We start from the raw sequence: 20,237 nt of genomic DNA, 5'->3' as shown, positions 1-20,237 counted from the left end.
TCCGCTCTACCTGATCATCCTGTAACTGACAGACAACTAGTAGCCAACACAGGATTTCACGCGTAAAATTACAATTCTTTTTTGTCTGGGCACAGTGAACGGTGAGGTGAGGTATTTAGTATTGACCTTCAATCACTACCTTCAGGAAAGAAAGATTAGAATGCCTGAGCAACTTCCCTGGAACACCCAAAAGGGTCAAACCACAGAGAAGAAAATGGGCCTAAAATAAACCAGTTATTTATGATTATTCCACATTATTTCCATATAAATAATGGTATTTAAGATATCTTCACGTCTGACAAATAGGCATATTTGTAAGCCAAATCTGATTGATAGTGCTTTTTTATTTAAACGGTCACACATACATGTCTAGCACATGTTCTTAAAAATGTCACTATCAGATTAAATATAGTAGAACAAGATGGACAAATGTCGAAGTTTAAAAAAAAAATAAAAATCAGAGCATCTAAAAAGGGAATGCATTTTTCCAAATGGACATTGATCATTTTGACAATCTGACAATTTCACACAATATTAGCCTTTTTCAAAACATCATTCGGGAAGCAAAAAATAGGTACATATAAAATCCTCATAAGCATTATCAATCAACTCACATTCACACAGTATTGTACACATAACTAGATATTATATAAAATGAGTTTTGACAACAACAAAAAAATAAAATAAAATCTGTTTCTTGCTGACCTGGCAGTTCACATCACGTCTGTTGTTAAAATCAAGAGAGAAATTAGGCCACATAAAGAAAAATATCCACGGATACCTATGACCTTTGTCATTAGAACAATGATGTCTAAATATGGAACCAACCGCAGTAAAATGTTTAATCAACTCGTACTCATGGTTCCCACTGGACTTGTATGTACTCTTAAGAGTTTCATTTTACTGTGATGTTAATTAGCAAAACTATAAAATCAAACGCCAGTAAAATGAATCCAGTTTTTCCTGAATAATTTGAAAAAACAGGCACACTCTAACGCAGCCGGTTTTTCCAAATTAAAGAAGCATAAACAAATTTGTACAAAAAGCAGCTGTTCCCGTTTCCATGGCTACAGCTGATCTATTCCTATAAAGACTTCCAGCAGCTGGTAGCCTCCAGAGCACTGACCTTCTCATAATCAGTGTTTGGCATTAGGGGAAAATGTCCACTTTTTAAAACAGAAGGCGAACAATTTGCAGGAAAATCAGTGTGCTTCCCCTAATAAACAATCATTTACATAAAGGATATGCAGACCCCCAGTAAGGAATTTAGCTTCACACAAAACTCACACTCAGCCACACTTAAGTATTTTTACTTTCTAGAGCCAAACAATTTTCTACTGCAACTAAACTGGCCAAAAAGGACTCGTCCTGTACCGACTCACCGATTAGCTAACTGTGTGGGACTCTCTTAAAAGTTACAACCATACCTTTTATTTTACTGCTAAGGGACAAACAGGCCCAAATAAGGGAACCCAGCAGACTAGCTGCAGTGGTGAACAGTGCTGTTCTTACTCTGGTTTAAAAAAATGTACACTTCTGCCTCATTTCTCTCCCCCTACCCCCCATAAAATAGGTGTGTGGTGAACACAAAGGTGTTGCTTTAAATACAGTAGTTTAAATCATGTAATTGATTAATAACTTGACATTTGCCCCATCATAAACAAGTACACAACAAAGCACGTTATACTCTGGAATCTGAAACATACAACAGCTCTGTACACAAAAAGCAGTGCATTTGTACCCTCGTGAAAACTGTCCCGAGCGATTTGGCCCGGGTCGGGACGTGCGCAGGGGTTTCAATCTCCACCCCTCTGGAGAATAGTGCCTTCAGGGAGGGGAGGGGGGAGGGGGGGGTATTCCAGGGTTTTGGGGGTACAGGGTTTGGGGGCGTGGTCACTGAAGAAGCTCCTCCAGCTCACACTTCTTCAGGCTGGCATTGTCTCTGACCTCGTCAAAGGAGTACGCCTTCAGAATATCGCCATTCCTGAACACCGTGTGCAGCAGGTCCTGCAGGGACAGAGAGACAGATTATCATTATCATTATCCAAACAACCACGGCTTCACTCCTGTGCCAGAATGAAAAGACCCAAACCCGCATAAGAGAGCGCTGCACCAGCTCAGCACTGACCATGCGCTTTATATTTTTCCTGACACCAGCGGCTGCTGTATAAGGCTTAGTTCAACCACGGAAACAGGTAAATATTTTCTCCGAAAGATTCCCGTCCAAACTGCACACCCGCATCTGCTTCACAGCAGTGGGACATTCACTGAAGCCACTCGGGGGGCGGGGCGGGGCGGGGGGAGCGGGGCGGGGCGGTGGGAACACTTACCGCACCGTACTCCTCCAGGTCCCCCCTTCCCTCCTCCAGGGTGACAAACTCTCCGCTCGGCGTTCTGTGCAGCGACAGCCGACCTTTCTTTGACCTTTTGTTAGGGTCTGCCACCGGGTCTTTGAAAACGTTCACCTGTGGAAAACCAAAATTTTAATAAAAAACTTCTGTCTCAATTAATGAAACCAAGTGAACCTCAACCAGTGTGGGCCCCGTTAGACACGCCCCTTCGCTCCTATAGGTCGATGACTGTCCCTGTACATCACTGTCCATGATGTGAGGAGCTTGTGCCCTGGGACTCACCCCTAAGCCATTGGTCACCACGTAGCTGCATTTGAAGGAGCAGTTGAGGAGGTCCCGGGTCAGCTTCTGCAGCAGCGCCCCACCCGACCCGAACGCGATGTTCTCGATGCTCCACCTGTGCTGCTTCATCCCCTCCACAATCTGCACAGGCGGCACAGGAGAGCAGCTCAGCACAGCCCACCCGACACGCTGCCCTTCACACAAGCACCCGTTGGGTAGGACCGCGTTTCCCAGAGTGCCTCTGTTTACGCTGGTCAACATAATCATGCTTTACATGGATGACATCACAATGACATCACAGACAGCTACCTGCCAAGTCCCTGGTAAGTCAATAAGGTACTGGGTGTGTCCTTTAAGCTATTACAATATAACATAGTTTGGCTGTATGTATGCAAATTACCCTTCAGCAAAAATGGATATTTATTACTGTTACTAAATTAAGACGTGCAAATTGGACCATTGGAACGGTGTAAAACCGTTCTGTTGGCAGCAATTGACCTACTAATATGCCCTCATAAAGCTGACAACCGTGTGAGAAATCCAGATCAGTATTCAATTAGCAGCTTAATCAAGTGCAACTGGAGTCAACAGCAGCACACAGTGAGTCTGAAGGGCTCAGATAAGAAAAGGATGGGATTGGCTGGGAGACACGGCGGGCGGAGCTTTGAGCACCTCCTGCAGGGTGTTGATGTCCACACCGTCGCCCTGGATGACCCGGATGTAGGGGGGCAGAACCTTGTACCCCTTGCTGTTCTCCTCTGGGGGGAACTTCTTCCCCAAAATCTCCAGGACCTGAGAGAGAAAGACAACAGTGAGCCAGGGAGAGGTAGCGTGGTCAAAGCTTCTGCTCTGTTCAGTATTCCTTCCTGTGTAGATCTGAGCTGGCTGAGGCCTACCTTCAGGACCGTGTCCAGGGGGTTCCCCGAGTCGGGCCGGACCACCAGAGGGGCCTGGGCGCTGCGGGCCTCCACAAGGCTCCTCAGGTCCTCGCCCCAGATCTTCTCGCAGGCGTTGTAGATGTCGTAGCTGTCGCTGACGATGGACACGGGGACGGAGGGGAACTGCTTGATGATGTGCTCAAAGGCGTCCTTCTCATGGTCCTTCCCCCAGGCAGTGATTGTACTGGCAGGAAAAACAGAAAGCATTCAGAGCTAAGCACCTGAATAAGAATTGTGAGAGGAGGTGTGAAGGTGCTAACCTGTGCAGCCTGTGCTACCTGTGCGTCTCTGCATTACCTGTGCTCTGCAGCTGGCACAGAGAATCCGGGCACAGGGTCCTTGGTGCCGTAGTATTTCTTTATGACGCAGATCCCGGCCACCGTGTCTGTGCCTTTGAAGTTCACCAGGTGTGCAGAGGCCCCGATACCTGCAGTCTGAACATCACAAATGAGCCTCCATCATTACAGCCCTTTCCCACTGTACAGCTAAAACAGGCTGTGTGTAATGACGGTACCTCCTGTGAGGACACGCCTCTGTAGCCGAAGTCGTGCAGTTTGTACTCCAGCCCCTCCAGCTGCCCGGACGTCTCCAGCAGGTACTTGGCAAGAATCTTCTTCTGCTCCCGTGAGTTGGTCGCCACGGTGATGGGGTACCAGGTCTGGACCAGAATGGTCTATGGGGGGTGGGGGGAAGGCAGTGTGTGAGTGACAGAGAAGATGCTGGGAAACACCTGTTTTTTTTTCTTTTTCAGAACACATGATGTATAAATGATCGACCTGTGGAACCACCTCTGCCAGGTCTGTAACTGACGTGGCTTCAGACTGACGTTTGACGGAACAAGGAGGCTCCATTAGCCTAATACACGTTTGCTTGATTCCTCCATCCTCACATCCTTTCCTTGCGTCCTCCGTTGCTGGGGCTATGGAGCGAGGAAAGGACGCAAGGAAAGGATGCAAGCAATTGGAAAGAGCCCCATTTCTCCTGCATTGCACTGGGTGGGGAGGCCGAAGGTAAAGTCCAGTCTGGACAAGCCGGCACACTGACCACTGTGATCCTGCTGTAGCACACTCTCTTTGTTAAGACCCAGGGAACGTGCCAAGGCCGCATTTTCAAATACTAACTGATTTTCCCGAACAGCACGCCAGATAATGCATGCTGAGCGATAAGACTTAGCACAGCCCAAAGGTGTGTTCAGGGGCATTCCGAGTGCAGCTGTGCTCATAGACTGCTGGTGAAGTCACGTATTATTTAAGCTCTTGGGCATGTTTACAGGAGCAGTTCGGTGAGATACTGCACTCACGTCACATCACACTGTGTCCCAACACAAGCACAGTCAGCTTGCACTGAACTGACCACACTGTTCATGGACAATTCAAAGCAAACCCCTTTCGGTCTCCACAGTTCCTATCAGTGACCTTCCCAGATAATACCAGTCCTCAGCAGTGATTGGCTGACAGCAGTCCTAATGCTGCTGCTGATTGGTGATAGAGGAGTGCATGCGGTGGGCAGGGAGTCGCATGCTCCCAGCACCAGTGCCATGACAACATGCCACTTCATGACATCACAATCCAACCGTTGGGCAAACGCTCTTATCCAGAGTGACAGTCATGTGACCTGTGCAGGCCGCTGGCTCTGGCAGAGCGTGCTCGTCTGGCCACAGCCCATAATGAGCAGTGAGCCAGACACACACCGCAGATACGCAGAGCCCTGCGCTCCCCCATCAGAGCCCTGCAGAAACAAAGCCCTCTGTCCACTGTTCACATTAAACTTCCCTCTGAATCCAGCACAGTAAGAGAAAATATTTAGGGGTGGGTGTGTGAGGACAGCCCGGGCCGTCCGGCACCGGAGAGCGGAGGGTGTAAATTCAGCAGCAGTGAGGCTCGCTCCTGTGTGTGTCGGAGGTGTGACACCCGTCCTGGGATACACACAGGGTCAGGAAAGACAGACAAGCTGCCCTTTCCAGAGAACAGGATGCTTCTTCTTCAGTTCACTTCTCTCATGGCATCGTCACTTTAAAGCACCGCCCTCGCTGTCTCCCTGAGCGTATTTGATGCCCAGCTGGACTTTATGAGTGTGGCCGAGCAGTTATGACCCAGAACATGGCACGCCCTAGACTGCAGCAGCCCCCTGAGATTGCGGCCGAGGGCCCACACAGTCCTGGAGGGGGGCACTGAGGGAGCGGAACCGTCACTCACCTCCACCCAGTTGGTGAGCCAGTAGCATTCTGGGTCGGTGCTCTCCACGGTGAAGAGGACGTTTCCTCGCGGGATCACGCTGCCCTCCGGTACGGCCTTGATCTCAATAGGGAGCCGTCCCTCGTGCCTCTGTCACCCCAGAGAGCATAAGAGTTAGCACTGGCCATTCACTTAGCACTGGCCATTCATAAGAGTTAGCACTGGCCATTCACTTAGCACTAGTCATTCATAAGAGTTAGCACTGGCCATTCACTTAGCACTAGTCATTCATAAGAGTTAGCACTGGCCATTCACTTAGCACTAGTCATTCATAAGAGTTAGCACTAGCCATTCAGTTAGCACTAGTCATTCAGTTAGCACAGACAATTTAGTTAACTGTGGCACTAAGCGACACATCGCCCTCCTCTGGGGTGAGCGAGAACAGCGCCCCCCACAGGCCGCCCCGCCGTACCTCCAGGATGTAAGTCCAGCCTCTCTCGTTGAAGACGTCATCCTGGAAGTGCTCGCGGTACACCTCCTTGGCCTCCTGAATCTTCTCTGGGGTCACCACCTTCCCTGGAGGGCAGGAGAAAGGGCTCTTAATTACTCCACTCTTTATTCGGGAGGGGACTGCAGCAGCAGGGGCCAGGCCAGGCCACCAGGGCAGGGCAGGGCGGGCCAGCAGGGCACAGCTAACGCATGACGACGTCCTGCCTGGGGGACGCTACCCTGTACCATGTGACTGTGTCACAATGCCCTGTGCGAGCAGCACTCTCAGGTGTCACGATGGAGGAGGCGGGTTGGATTTCGGCTCGGCGAGAAGGGCAGGTGTGTTTTAGAAAGCTCTATTTCCTTTGTGGCTCATTGTCTCATAGGACCGCGCAACAGACCGCCAAGCAAACAGCCTGCAGAAAAGCAGGCTGGGTAAGAACACGCTTCACGGTTAGGTAACAACAGGTCATTCAGCACAGCGAGGCTTGTGTGTGTGTGTGTGTGTGTGCGTGTGTGTGCTACTCTGCACCAGTGCACCCAGGGAATACGTACAAAAGAAGTCACCAGTAAATTAAGAAAGTCCCACTGCAGGCAGGACAGCAGAGACCCTGCCCATCGGCCCACACACACAGACCACGGCTCCCCACCCCTTTAGCTATCCCCTCTGTCTGTCTGTCTGTCGTGCTTTCTTTGGGTTTCCCTTTGGGATAATGTTACAGGTACAGTCCTGTAAAGGTGGCACTTTCTTTCGTTACAGGACAAATTGTGGTTTGTCAGGTTAACGTTAGAACTGTAAAATGACTGTAATGTTTGTCGTGTCAAACTGGATACAGCAGGTGAGTTACTCCTCAGATTCACCCATGTTTTTCCAGACTGAGCAGAAGAATCCCAAATCATAAGTAGCACCAAACCATTGAACAGTAAATGGTCATTTACCCATCAAATACTCTCTGTGAGAGGGTTTGTTTGAGCATCTTTTGACTGTTAATAGAGGGACAGCAGCATGGAAAGGAAAAGCCCTTTGCGTTTAGAGTTCATACCTTTCAGGTATTTGTGAAGGATGTACTGCAGGCCGTAGAAAACCGTTTTGTCATATTTGACTTTCCGGTTCCTGGTGGCGTCCGTCTTATTCTCGCGACACTCGAAGTACGAGTAGACTTTGCTGGTGTTGGGTGGGTACTGCTTGTAATGTGTGACCTACAGGAGAGAGACACAAACAAAACATTTTCAAGTACACACCAGTATCCACACACAGCATTCTGCACAGTATACATATAGCATTCGCTACATTCACAATGTTTAATTTCAGTCTGAACGACAGATGATGTTCGACACGGTTTAGGATGGAACGCAGGGAGGCGGAGTCTGAGCAGAAGAGCAGTCTGATTGGAGGAGAGACAGACCTGCTCCCCTCCCTCAGCTGGTTCTGTGGCTGTGTGGAGTAGCTGTCAGAGCAGCTGTCAGACTCATACAACCCCCATCGCCTGCCTCCATCACCTGGAAACACAGCTATGTGTAATGGATGTGCAGGAGATACCAATTAGCATCTCTATGCAAACAGAGCGCACAGAGTACACACACACGCAAACACACACACACATACACAACGCAGACAATTGTGTTCTCCAAACAGCCCACGAACAATGAAAGACAGGATCGTGTCCTAGCAACTAAACAGGTGGAGAGACTTTAACCTCTGGCCCTCTGATCTGGAGGGGGGCGTGGCCTGCATTGAGGTTACAATCGTAAAGCACCTGAACAGTGTTCAGAGCCCATCCACCCTGCCCTGAACCCTAACCCCTTCCTGTGATCAGGGCCAAGACTGCCCTGATCAACAGGACAGAGGACTCCATTCTCCCTACATAGGCCTAAACATCCATTCTCTACGGCCAAGAGGACATAAACCCCTCCCTTCCCTGATGAATACAAAGTGCAAACTGTTCCGATCATCGTCAGGACCCTTATAATAATTAACATTAAAAAGCTTAACCGGGGATGACACTGCAGTCTTGGTATAATGCTTCATTATCACAGAGAAGCATACTGGATTGCCTCATTTCCTGGTTTGCATCACAAGGAAGCCAATCTTTTTTAATTTACTCAAACAAGGCAGACATTGCTGCAATTTCAGTGAAAATTCACTGAGGAACTGGGAGTCCAGAAAGGCTTATGCCTGGCAGATGTCAGCTTTGAGTGTTGAGTAAGACAATGGAAAAAAAACTGATGCAACAACATCAGCTAATTGTTCACTGCATTGATGATGACGACTTCACTAAAGCTAATCTTATATTTTCACAGAAGTCCCCACGTTTTCCCCTAAGCCCTGTAAAGTTCACGTCACCTTAGACCAACCAGCGCACACCCACAGACCCAGGCCCCCGGGGACCAGAAAAGCACCAGCGCACACCCACAGACCCAGGCCCCCGGGGACCAGGAAAGCACAGAGGTGAAAGATGGCACTGCTGCACGGCATTTCAACATCTGAACATTGAGCAATCGGTTTATTCAATAATCTGTTTCATTCGCATTTCCTCCGCCGTTTTCACAGCTCGCAGAACACAGACAATCGATGTCATACGGGGGAGGTCCGGTAGATCTAGTTTGCACGAAAAGCGCAGGTATGAACACATTGTTAATGTGCTCTCTCCCATTAAAGTAGGCACTCCGCCAGGCTGTCAATCTAGATTAGTTAACTGACGTTCACATTAAAATAGGAACGTCGGATAGTCTGGGAGGTGGTTATGTGGGAGTTTACTGTACTTCAGTTCTTTTTCCTGATCATGACCACGTTCGTAGACGCTCACATAGTTATGTATCATGAGCATGTTCACGTGTCATGTTTCCGGGCGAGTAATCTACATTCAAATGGCATTTTAATTTTTCGCAGACTATACCCTTACATCTGCCCATTTATGTTTTTACATTGATGTACAGCGTGACGCTAGCTCGATCTGTCCCAGCAGTGGGAAGGGAAACTGCATGCACACTTGCAGTTTCATTTCACGAGCTGGCTTTCAGTTTATTGGTAACCGGACATCGCGTTTCGTCACCACTTTGGGTGATTAGGGTGGTATCAACTGCTACAAAGTAACACCGGATCGCACGGATCGATAACTATAAGAATTATATCATGTCAAACAGTGTTAAAAGCATTTTTCTACAGTCTATGGATAAAGCAAACTGGAACATACACAGGCCATCCTTGAACAGTAACGTGGGTCGCGTAAACTCAAAAGCTTCCGCAGACAGCAAAATCAGAAATATTTGCATTCCCATTCAAAAAAGATCTAATGAATGCATTGTACAGGAGCTGGTTGGCCAGATACATGCTATCTTTCCATTACTTCGGCCTACCGAAAAGCACACACAGAAGAACGTGATGGCCTTGGGCTGCATGTAACCACCTTGTGGTTTTTTACAGTGATCACCAAAGAGCAGCCGGCACTGAGAGACAGAACTACTCCGTTGGTGAAGCCACATCGAGCACTCACCTTGTACGAATCGGTTGCTAGCAGTATATTGAAGTCTATGTCTCGGCGCTCCATCTTCCTTCGAATTCTGTCACGTCTGCCAGTACTGTGCTCTGCGCGCTTCTACCGGGGATTCACAACCAAGCTCGTTGCTGTGGCGTACTACGTAACTGGAAAGAGGCGTGGCTAAATGCTCGCGTCCCATCTAATCTGAGTGGAGGGCGGGGCATAATTGGAGACACACTTGGCTACGATAGGACAGATGACGAGTATTACGTCACTGTTAGGTTGTGTTATGCGTGCGAAACAGCACGACAGTACTAATAGGGCCTTCGTTTTTTAACACCTAAGGCAGTTACTGTAAGAATGCAGTTTCTACGGTAAATATGCAGTTGCTTGAATGAGGGGAGAGCAGAACACCTCTGCCACCAAAGCAGTGCACTAGACGGAAGGTTTACTGAATTTTCAAATAGTTGTGTAAATTATAATCATTACTTATAAATAATCTTCTTGTTCACGTTAATACAAGTAAAAATTGAAGCATTAAAGAGGGAGATGAAGATGATTTTAAACAGAATATTGCTGTTAATGTTTCACTAGGACTAGAATTATTGAATTATTATTGCAGTTTGCTCCTCACAAGAGAACATTATACATTGTGGCAGAAGCAACAGTAAATCAGGGTGTGAACAAACTACCTAGTCGTTTGTCATTGGTTTGCGTGTTTGGATATCACTTAGCTGGTGTATATATGTTGAATTTGAGAGGCTGATATGCATTTATTACAAGCAGGCTTGATTACTGAAATGCTCTTATTGCTGGCCTTCCAAAAATGTCAATTGCACTACAGTTTGTACAAAATGCAGCAGAAAGAATACTGCCCAGGAGAGAAAGAATACTGCCCAGGAGAGAAAAATGAGCTCACATTTCCCCTGTCCTTGCTACCCTGCATTGGCTACCTGTGGCTTTTAAAATCAATTTTAAAGTTATTTTACTTGCACTTGAAGCAATATATAGATTCACACCTAAATATATAATTGAATGCTTACCTAAGTGTGACCCCAATCTAACCCTAAGGTCCTTCAGCACTGGTCTGTAAAGGTAAAGCACAAACAAAGTGGAGAGCTAGCCTTTTGTTTCTATGCCCCAAAGCTGTGGGACACTCTACCAGAATATAACAGATTTTCACCATCAGTTGACAGTTTTACAACACAGCTGCCCAGCTGTCACAGTATAAGGTGTCCAAATTATTTGTAAATTGTGCTATATACATGCATTTTGATGTGATTTATTCAACTATTTATTTAGCAATTATATAACTCCATTGTAAACATTTCTTTCAATGTTGACTTATCAGAGTATCAGGTCCAGGAATTCCATCTCAGTTCACCATTTTCCATAGTTTTATGATGATTTTCAGTGACTTAATTTAAATGGGATTGACTCTCACCAGAACAGAAGATGTTAGAAGGAATTACCAATGTCTCCAACCGAACGTGTGTCTGTTGTGTCTGTGCTACTTGCGATTGCAGTCAGGGAGTTAAATTACAGAACTGCATTACTACTGGAACAGCAAATCTGTTAAATAAGGCTTAACTCTTCCAGTTGTATTGTAGTTGTGTGGTCTAAGGGGTTAAACCTGAGGTTTAAACTACTGCTAAGCACCCTGAAATGGACCCAGTGTGTTTCAATGTGTACATTACATTACATTACATTATAGGTTTTAGCAACGTCTCTTTCAGAGGATCTTACAAAGTGCATGTACAAACTCAGTTAAGTAGCTAAAATTCCAAAAGAGCTCAATAGGTATAACTTATAAAAGTGGAATTACCTATTCTTATCTACTTTAGAAAAAGAAAAAATGTTAGATTCTTTGGGGGTGATGAGTGTGTAACGAAGAGGGAGTCTTCAGCTCTTTTGACGCCATCTCTGTGTAATCTAATCTTTGCACAGAGTCATTCCAGCAGTGTGTGGTCTAAGTTAACAGACCGGAGGTTTAAACTCTGCTCAGCACGTCAGAGGACAGGGTCAGTGTACATTTTTCATTCATATTGTTTGTATCAACAGTCTCTTGTATCTTTGAGTACTTCAGTTAATTAATAAAAATAAAACTCCTATTAAGTATAATAATGAATACCATATTACCCTTCCGACTCTACGCATGGGAAACAGAAAAACCTTTCACTTTCCCTTTACAGGGAAATCTGTCAAGACAAGCCGTTTTAGCTCTTTTGCGCCCTCTACTGGATAATAATCGTAATTTATTGACAAGCCGTTACCAGCGGGGTCAGATTTATGAAAGTTTAACACCGTTATAAAACATCCTCAGACGTCAAGACGTCAAGAGTAGATCTGTAGCTTCCATAATGGCACACACAAATTTTGTTGGCGCGACAGGACCGCTTTAAAAAAAAAAAAAGAATCTTCATTCATGTACATTTGTTGGAAGGCAATGTATTAGGAGGAAATTCTGCAAAAAGTTAACTCCTAACTACAAGGCTACAGATGTGGAAAACATTCATGCACACACACACACACACACACACACAAACAACCAACCAACACACACACTAAATACCCACTGTGTGTAAGCACACACACAAACTAAATACTCAGTTTTTGGACCAGGCCTCGTTTTTAGACCACAGCACCATCTGCTGGGGATGTGATGAAACTCATGCTGAACTCCAAAGAGAACCCACTTGAATCCACTTGTGCATGTCTGTGTGTGTTTGTGCATGTGTGTGAAATGTGAAAATGTGAATCCCTCTGGCTCTCCCCGAGTCGTGGTAGTGCATTCAGATTTTATCTGAATTTTCATTACAAAAAATTCAATTTTATACCAAATAACGCCTGAGTGCATGACTTACTTGGTTTTTTAAGTATTTTCTTTTCTATGAAGTTAGGCTCATGAACTTAGTCTTAAAACATAATCTTACACAAAATGAATACATTCCATTTCCTCTCAACACATAAGCATCCCAATCAATGAAATGCATATATACATAAATAAGGCATTATTTGTTTTATTAGCTGGTTCATTACATCGATATTCAGAGTCTTCAGGTGAAAGTGATTTAATATTGATGGTTTGACTCAGTGTGCATGAGGTAATGCATACGGCCTGTTGGGCTGTGGCACCTGCGTGTCATATGCCTGTGTCATATGCTGTGCAGTGATTATGATATTTTTAACAGCCATGCTGTCCCCGGGGCCGGGTCATGGCTGACATGGCTGACATGCCCTAGACTCGCGCTAGACAGCTTTTAAAGGTGCAGGCCACACTGACCTGCCACATTGCTCTGAAACGGGTGGCTGAGCACACCCAACCTGTTTTAACAGGCTGAGCAGCTGGCAGGGAAATTAACCACCACATTCACGTTCATTTGCTCCACAAAATACACTAAGTTATGGACAATGATGACTTATGGAACAACACCGGATAATCATCTTAGTCACAAAATTAGTGAAAAGGTATTATGTTTTCCTGCAGCTTGTTGTTTGTTGCAACTTAATTCAGAAAAAAATGAGTCCATAAACCTCACCTATAGAAGTTACATTTTGTATATGGAATGATTTTTCACAATTTATTGCCCTTATTCAAATGATTAGTTTTAGCTTTATAGCATGTGCTTTCACCAAAATTCCAACTGAGTCGACACTAGTAAGTGGAAATACATTTCAGTAAATGACAATGGAAAATAAGAGCAGGGGCATGTTCATTGTTTATTTCCTGCGCTAGTGACGCATGGGATCTGTAGTCCAATGCATATACAAAGCCACAAAGAAAACGGAGTTAAAAACTACATCAATTATGCAAGAAGCTTCGCTCAATAAAATAAAAAAATTTGACAACGGGCGTACATTTCAGCCAATTAGCGAAGGAATAAGAAATAAGACCACACCTTCTACTGTCATGATAAATCTTAGCCAATAATCAGGAGGATCGTTATTGATGGACGTTTGCATAAGCCAATAGAATTTCTTATCTAAAAGTGATCATTACCTCCCATTTCCAAGAATGCCAGGGATATTCGCTAATGGCGACGGACTGGGTAAGTGAGAAAGTTAGCCATAGATACATCAGAATCAAAATGTTTAAAATACCTCGCGAAATGAGCAGTGAACTTCGAATTTCAATACGGAATTCAACGGAAAACGGTGTCAGACTGCCAATGATTGCATCGATTCCGAGTGACATTCTTGCCAGACTGTTTTTTCATTGTGTTACTCTGTTGTTTTGACAGTAGCTACAGTCCAGCTGGTGAGTTTTGTTTTGTTTTGGCTCCCGTCTTGCTGTCCAGGAGTTACGCTTTTGCTTCATTCATTTAATATTTTTGAATGACAGGCATTCAAGACATTGTTGCAACTTGATGACATTCTTTTGCACATAACGAATAAGTTTTAACACGTTCCTAACATTTGGTGGATTTATATATTTATGTTTTCTTTCTTCATTTCGGTATGTGCTAACAAAAGAGTTCCGCTTTGTCACATAATGACAGCCATAGTCGCTAACCAACTAGTTAGCTAGCTACCAGTTAATCAACCTTTAAAGAACCTCGTTTTTTGACCGCCTCTAAAAATGATTTTTGTTCAAACTAAATCGTTTTATATTAAAAAAAAAAAAAAAGATTTAGTCCACAGTTGCTATAGCAAACTCTTTACATTTGATCGTCTGGTAGGCTACATTTTACTTCTTATCAAACGTATGGTTAAAATGGGGTGATCCACATTTCTTTTAAAAAATAGCGGTTAATAACCACCACTTTCAGAGTAATTCCATTGTTTCGTTCCTTCTTATTACGCAGTTATGAATGAATGGACTATGAAGCGCATGCGCCAAGTCCCTAAACTTTATAAACAAGACTTGCGTGCAGAAGGTCACATGATGGTTATTACGAAACCCGCATACAGAGTTCGCAGACAAAGAACGTAATTCATGGGCGATTGTTCTCTTCTTTAACACCATCAGAAAAAAAACGTCCAATTTTTCATTAATATGTAGAGGGATATATTGACTGCAACTGCAACTCTTAACGCTGGCCAATCAATGATGTTGCTAAGGCATATGTGTAAATTGAAAAGGGAAAAAAATAGATCTATAAAATATAGATCCTGACAAGCACTTAATATTTATATTTCATATTAAAGTAAAATGAAATTGGATTAAATAAGTGTGTGTGTGTGTACTGGTGATATGTAATTTAGTTTGTGTAATTATTAGCAAATGAATCACATTTTCAGCACAAGGTAACCATGTAGCAAACCGAATCTGGCACAGCAAGTTTCCTGTTCTCCAGTGCTGTATACAGGACAGGGGTGTCCGATATGGGGCGAGCCTTTTTAGGTTGGCTGAAATATGGACTGTGCAAAGCTTATACGCCAAAGATAGGAAATACATACATTTAGAAACAGAAATGGCTGCTGATAGTTTGACACAGTTTTTCCTGTAGCAGGGCTCTATATTAGGCTACAGGAGGAAAATTTGGGTCCACGTTTAGACACTGCCTTATATAAGGCTCTGTTTGCATCTCTTATTAGAGTTACACCTGACAAAGACTTTCAGGTCAAACAACTGTTTTGCACTGTTGCACTTGTTTTGGGCAAATTTGATAGTTTCTGCAGTTATTACATTCATATTACCCAGGCAGAGCGCAAATGGAGATGATTATGTTTATCGTTATGTCCGCAGTCGGGTGAGCTGGCCAGGTGTACCATGGTTTGGCAGGTGAAAACTGCAGTGGTGGCAGACAGAGTGGAGGAGACCCAGCAGGGGGCGCTGCAGAGTGCTGTTGGAATGACCGATGCCTTCAACACGCTCAAGTGCACTGAGCACCTGCCCTCCTCTGACAGATGCCCTTCCAGTGAGAGTCATGTGGAGTATGGTAATCTCTCTCTCTCTCTGTCTCTCTCTCTCACACACACACACACACATGCTCTCTTGCAGTGTGCACACTGTAACATACTGCGCTTACATTCTGTCTGTTTACCTGGGAAATGCTCCCTTCTTGCTGAGCCATTTTATCTTTTGACCTTTTCAACCTGAAAACAGACATTAAAGCCAGGGGGATTAGTTGTGTGTGTAGAATAAGTAGCGAGGACTTTACTGCATTAAAAGTGGCACCTGGCATTGCTCACATTCTCCACAGATGACCTCCCCGAGCTGCAGGAGGTGCAGGAGGAGGTGCAGGAGACCCGGCCATCCCCAGGGGTGTTCCAGGTGGAAGTGGGCGTGTCCCATCAGGAGGGACCGTCGGACACCTGCAGGCCCGCCCTTAAAAGTGACTTCCCCGACACCAACTGGCTGACAGAGCTGGCCAACATTGCCACAAGCCCCCAGAGTCCTCTGCTACAGAGCTCCTCCCACAAGAGGTGAGTTACACAGGGCTCCTCCTACAAGTCAGACCCTTCCACCTGAATCTCTTCTAAAACAGGTGTAGTGTTGAACAGTATTGCACCTCTGTAAGCAGTGCACATGTTAATCCCACCTTTGTAAACAGGTGAGATGTAAAGAGTTAAGGTGCTCCCACTGTCTGCCCCTTCAGGTCCCCTCCTGTACACATCATAGCCACTAGCAGCAGTTTACATTCCTATGCTCGGCCCCCCTTGGCCTCCAGCAGTGAACTCAGCCCCACCCACGCCCGGAGTCACAGGAGAGAGCGCAGGCACCTCAGGGTATGACCTATGACCTACAGCCCTGGCATAAACCACTTCCTGTTGACTTCCTGCTCATATACTGAAACTCCTGCATGATAATCTGTGCCACACACACTGTATCCTACAATCACTGGTCAAAGTAACCAGACGGCAGTTGTATTTTTGAACCTTACCCAGGCCAGAAGTGCGTCAGAGTCTGCAATTTCCTGCACGTCTTCCTTCTCGGGTGAAGAGGCCGTGGGGTGGTCCCAATCCTGGCCACCCACAGTCTGGCACTGCTTCCTGAAAGGTACACACACCTGCACTGCTTCCTGAAAGGTACACACACCTGCACTGCTTCCTGAAAGATCATACGTCATACATAAAATAAGGAATAAAGAACTCAAGCTGCATGATCTGTTGTTCTCCCAGCTAATCTCTGTAGGAAATGGTGCCCTCTGTTGTCCTTACTGCAGTATGACAGCCAGAGTGAAGTAGATCAGTTACAGTACGGCAGGCTGATGTAAAGAAGAACTGCAGCATAGGGAACCAGGCTGTTGATGACAGGAACACCCGTTTATAAACTGATGATTTCATTTTGAAAGAGGCCTTCCATACACTTGCATGGTAGTCTTGCTGTATCACTTGAAAGGGCTCATTAGCATGGACTAAAGAAAAGAAGCATTAAAGGATGTAACTAAAATGAGAATGATGTAAAGCAGAGCTAATTTAATTATTGGTATATAAAAATGTTAACATGCATTTAAAAAAATGCTTTCTATGTAAGTTTTGAAAGTGAACACTAAAGGTACTGTTCCATTTGGACACAACAAAAACCCAGTGGCTGTTACAAAACAGATTTAAACCAATCAAATATAACTTCCAGCCCATTCAAGACTGATTTAAACCAACTGAAAACTTAGCCTGATTTTCCCATAAAGAGCATGTGCAGAGAGGGGAAATGAATGAGCTGGTCACATGACTGAAGCAGTGCGTGCGTCCCCGCCCCCTCAGGCACACGCGTGCGGTTCCAGAGGAGGCGGGGCCTGGAGTGGCACGACGTGGAGGACCTGTGTGACCCCGGCGATGAGTCTGAGGATGAGACAGAGATGCCAAGCCAAACACTCAAGGTACAGCCTTTTTAACATTACTACTATTATAATTATTTATGTGCTGTTTGTCCTGGTTTGGCATTCAAAAAGGGCTGAGAGTTCAGGGCTCAGGTGGCAGTTCAAGGTTTAGGATTCAGAGTTCAGGTTCAGGGCTCAGATGAGGGACTCAGGATAGAATGTGATTTGAATGTTAATCATGCTGATTTTTTAACATGCTGCTTATTTAAAGTGCTGAACAAGGATTTGATCTCCTGGCCTGTGTTGTGTATCCGTGTGGTTTAGTAATGGTGATCTCCTGGCCTGTGTTGTGTATCATTGTGGTTTAGTAATGGTGATCTCCTGGCCTGTGTTGTGTATCAGTGTGGTTTAGTAATGGTGATCTCCTGGCCTGTGTTGTGTATCAGTGTGGTTTAGTAATGGTGATCTCCTGGCCTGTGTTGTGTATCAGTGTGGTTTAGTAATGGTGATCTCCTGGCCTGTGTTGTGTATCAGTGTGGTTTAGTAATGGTGATCTCCTGGCCTGTGTTGTGTATCAGTGTGGTTTAGTAATGGTGATCTCCTGGCCTGTGTTGTGTATCAGTGTGGTTTAGTAATGGTGATCTCCTGGCCTGTGTTGTGTATCAGTGTGGTTTAGTAATGGTGATCTCCTGGCCTGTGTTGTGTATCCGTGTGGTTTAGTAATGGTGATCTCCTGGCCTGTGTTGTGTATCCGTGTGGTTTAGTAATGGTGATCTCCTGGCCTGTGTTGTGTATCAGTGTGGTTTAGTAATGGTGATCTCCTGGCCTGTGTTGTGTATCAGTGTGGTTTAGTAATGGTGTTTGCCTGATCAGACAGCACTGCCTCTGTGATGCTCCTCTCTCTGTTCGTTTGCAGAGCTATGGCTCAGAAGGTCTGAAGCTAGTGGCACACGACGAGACCGTGTCTTCTGGCCAGTCGGTTCTGAAGCTGACCTTTGACCCCGGCTCCACAGTAGATGGGCTTCTGACCACAGAGTGCAGCCTGGGCCATCCTTTTTACGTGAAAAATAAAGGTAGGGAATGTTAAAACATACACATCACCTAAAAAAAATAAAAAAAGATTCCTTTGTGAATTGCACCTGTGCTGTCCTGGGTCTGAACACAGAGCACTGAATTCAGGAAGTGATGTCAGTCAGGAAGCAGGAAGCAGAAAGGAGGTGCTGGTAATAGCAGTGGAGCAGGGAAGAGAGGGAGGGCAGAGTGTGTCACGGTTAGAGAGCCATGCAGAGGGGCGTGTTGTGGTCACTCAGCTCAGGTAGCTCCGCTCTCTGTCTCTCAGGATGGTCCTCCTTCCACCCGAGCCTGACGGTGGTGCAGCACGGGATCCCCTGCTACGAGCTGCAGCTGGGGGACCTGTGCCTGCCTCCTGGCCACCGCGACTCCATCAGCTGCGACCACTCCGTGGTCTTCCGCACCTTCAGGAGGTGAAGCTTCCCGCAGGGCTCACCCGTCAGCTGTTTCTATAAAGAGAAATGCTAAAACGATCTGAATAATTATCACTGAGATGCGTCTTTTTAAAAATAAGACTGCAAATTAGGATTTCAAAACCCACATTGTTTAACCTGCTGAACACAGCCGTAAACTTGCCGCGACCCTCAGACTTATCGTTTTCATAACCCTAACCCTAAGTTGAGCCCTAAAACGTAATTGAAGCCATAGGAACTGTTGAAAACATGTGATTACTCATTTAAAATTGTGGAAAAACTAAGTCAAGACTGTGAAGTCCATAGTACAGATGCTAAAAAATATATTTGAGGCCTTAAAAAAAAAATGTTTTCCCTGAAAAAATATGTATGTATTCCATATCTTGTTATGGTCATAGGTACCTATACTAGTATATACAAAATTTTTGGATTGTCCAAAATCAAAAAAGAACCAATGTCCTAACCTTTCTTTAACCTGCTGAACACAGCCGTAAACTTGCCGCGAACCTCAGACTTATCGTTTTCATAACCCTAACCCTAAGTTGAGCCCTAAAACGTAATTGAAGACATAGGAACTGTTGAAAACATGTGATTACTCATTTAAAATTGTGGAAAAACTAAGTCAAGACTGTGAATTCCATAGTACAAATGCTAAAAAATATATTTGAGGCCTTAAAAAAAAAATGTTTTCCCTGAAAAAATATGTATATATTCCATATCTTGTTAGGGTCATAGGTACCTATACTAGTATATACAAAATTTTTGGATTGTCCAAAATCAAAAAAGAACCAATGTCCTAACCTTTCTTTAACCTGCTGAACACAGCCGTAAACTTGCCGCGAACCTCAGACTTATCGTTTTCATAACCCTAACCCTAAGTTGAGCCCTAAAACGTAATTGAAGCCATAGGAACTGTTGAAAACATGTGATTACTCATTTAAAATTGTGGAAAAACTAAGTCAAGACTGTGAATTCCATAGTACAAATGCTAAAAAATATATTTGAGGCCTTAAAAAAAAAATGTTTTCCCTGAAAAAATATGCAGATATTCCATATCTTGTTATGGTCATAGGTACCTATACTAGTATATACAAAATTTTTGGATCGTCCAAAATCAAAAAAGAACCAATGTCCCAACCTTTCTTTAACCTGCTGAACACAGCCGTAAACTTGCCTCGACCCTCAGACTTATGGTTTTCCTAACCCTAACCCTAAGTTGAGCCCTAAAACGTAATTGAAGCCATAGGAACTTTTGAAAACAAGTGATTACTCATTTAAAATTGTGGAAAAACTAAGTCAAGACTGTGAATTCCATAGTACAGATGCTAAAAAATATA

At 44.8% G+C, this 20,237-nt stretch overlaps 2 protein-coding genes across 3 annotated transcripts in view; one reads left to right on the top strand and one right to left on the bottom strand.

The window, feature by feature from the left end:
• Positions 1–324: 324 nt before the first annotated feature.
• Positions 325–9,883, bottom strand: LOC135246127 (nicotinamide phosphoribosyltransferase-like). Its single transcript, XM_064319673.1, has 11 exons — positions 9,729–9,883; positions 7,278–7,434; positions 6,218–6,321; positions 5,767–5,895; positions 4,086–4,244; positions 3,869–4,005; positions 3,530–3,755; positions 3,306–3,425; positions 2,634–2,774; positions 2,331–2,465; positions 325–2,007 (listed from the first exon to the last, which is right to left on the bottom strand). Exons 1-11 carry the CDS (start codon positions 9,780–9,782, stop codon positions 1,894–1,896), a joined length of 1,476 nt encoding a protein of 491 aa, XP_064175743.1. The 5' UTR covers positions 9,783–9,883; the 3' UTR covers positions 325–1,893.
• Positions 9,884–13,645: 3,762 nt separating this feature from the next.
• Positions 13,646–20,237, top strand: part of LOC135245700 (HMG box-containing protein 1-like) — a 9,934-nt gene continuing 3,342 nt past the window's right edge. The window contains exons 1-8 of one of the 2 annotated variants that reach the window (XM_064318942.1): positions 13,646–13,762; positions 15,403–15,595; positions 15,860–16,082; positions 16,256–16,385; positions 16,545–16,656; positions 17,361–17,476; positions 18,333–18,489; positions 18,756–18,900. In XM_064318942.1, the coding sequence (XP_064175012.1) occupies positions 13,748–13,762; positions 15,403–15,595; positions 15,860–16,082; positions 16,256–16,385; positions 16,545–16,656; positions 17,361–17,476; positions 18,333–18,489; positions 18,756–18,900 (1,091 nt within the window). In that variant the 5' untranslated portion in view covers positions 13,646–13,747. The other variant, XM_064318943.1, reaches the window with a different exon arrangement.

The sequence above is a fragment of the Anguilla rostrata genome, chromosome 19 (genome assembly GCF_018555375.3).
Source record: "Anguilla rostrata isolate EN2019 chromosome 19, ASM1855537v3, whole genome shotgun sequence".
In the NCBI taxonomy this organism is placed as follows: Eukaryota; Metazoa; Chordata; class Actinopteri; order Anguilliformes; family Anguillidae; genus Anguilla; species Anguilla rostrata.
The sequence above is the reverse complement of the archived record's forward strand: the minus strand, read 5'-3'. Positions and strand labels throughout refer to the sequence as shown.

Coding starts and splice junctions, on each gene's coding strand:
- LOC135246127 (XM_064319673.1), bottom strand. CDS start 9,782: ATGGAGCGCCGAGACATAGACTTCAATATACTGCTAGCAACCGATTCG. Junction 4,245..5,766: donor GGCTCACCAACTGGGTGGAG/GTGAGTGACGGT, acceptor CACCCCCCATAG/ACCATTCTGGTCCAGACCTG. Junction 2,775..3,305: donor ACATCAACACCCTGCAGGAG/GTGCTCAAAGCT, acceptor CCGCCTGTGCAG/ATTGTGGAGGGGATGAAGCA.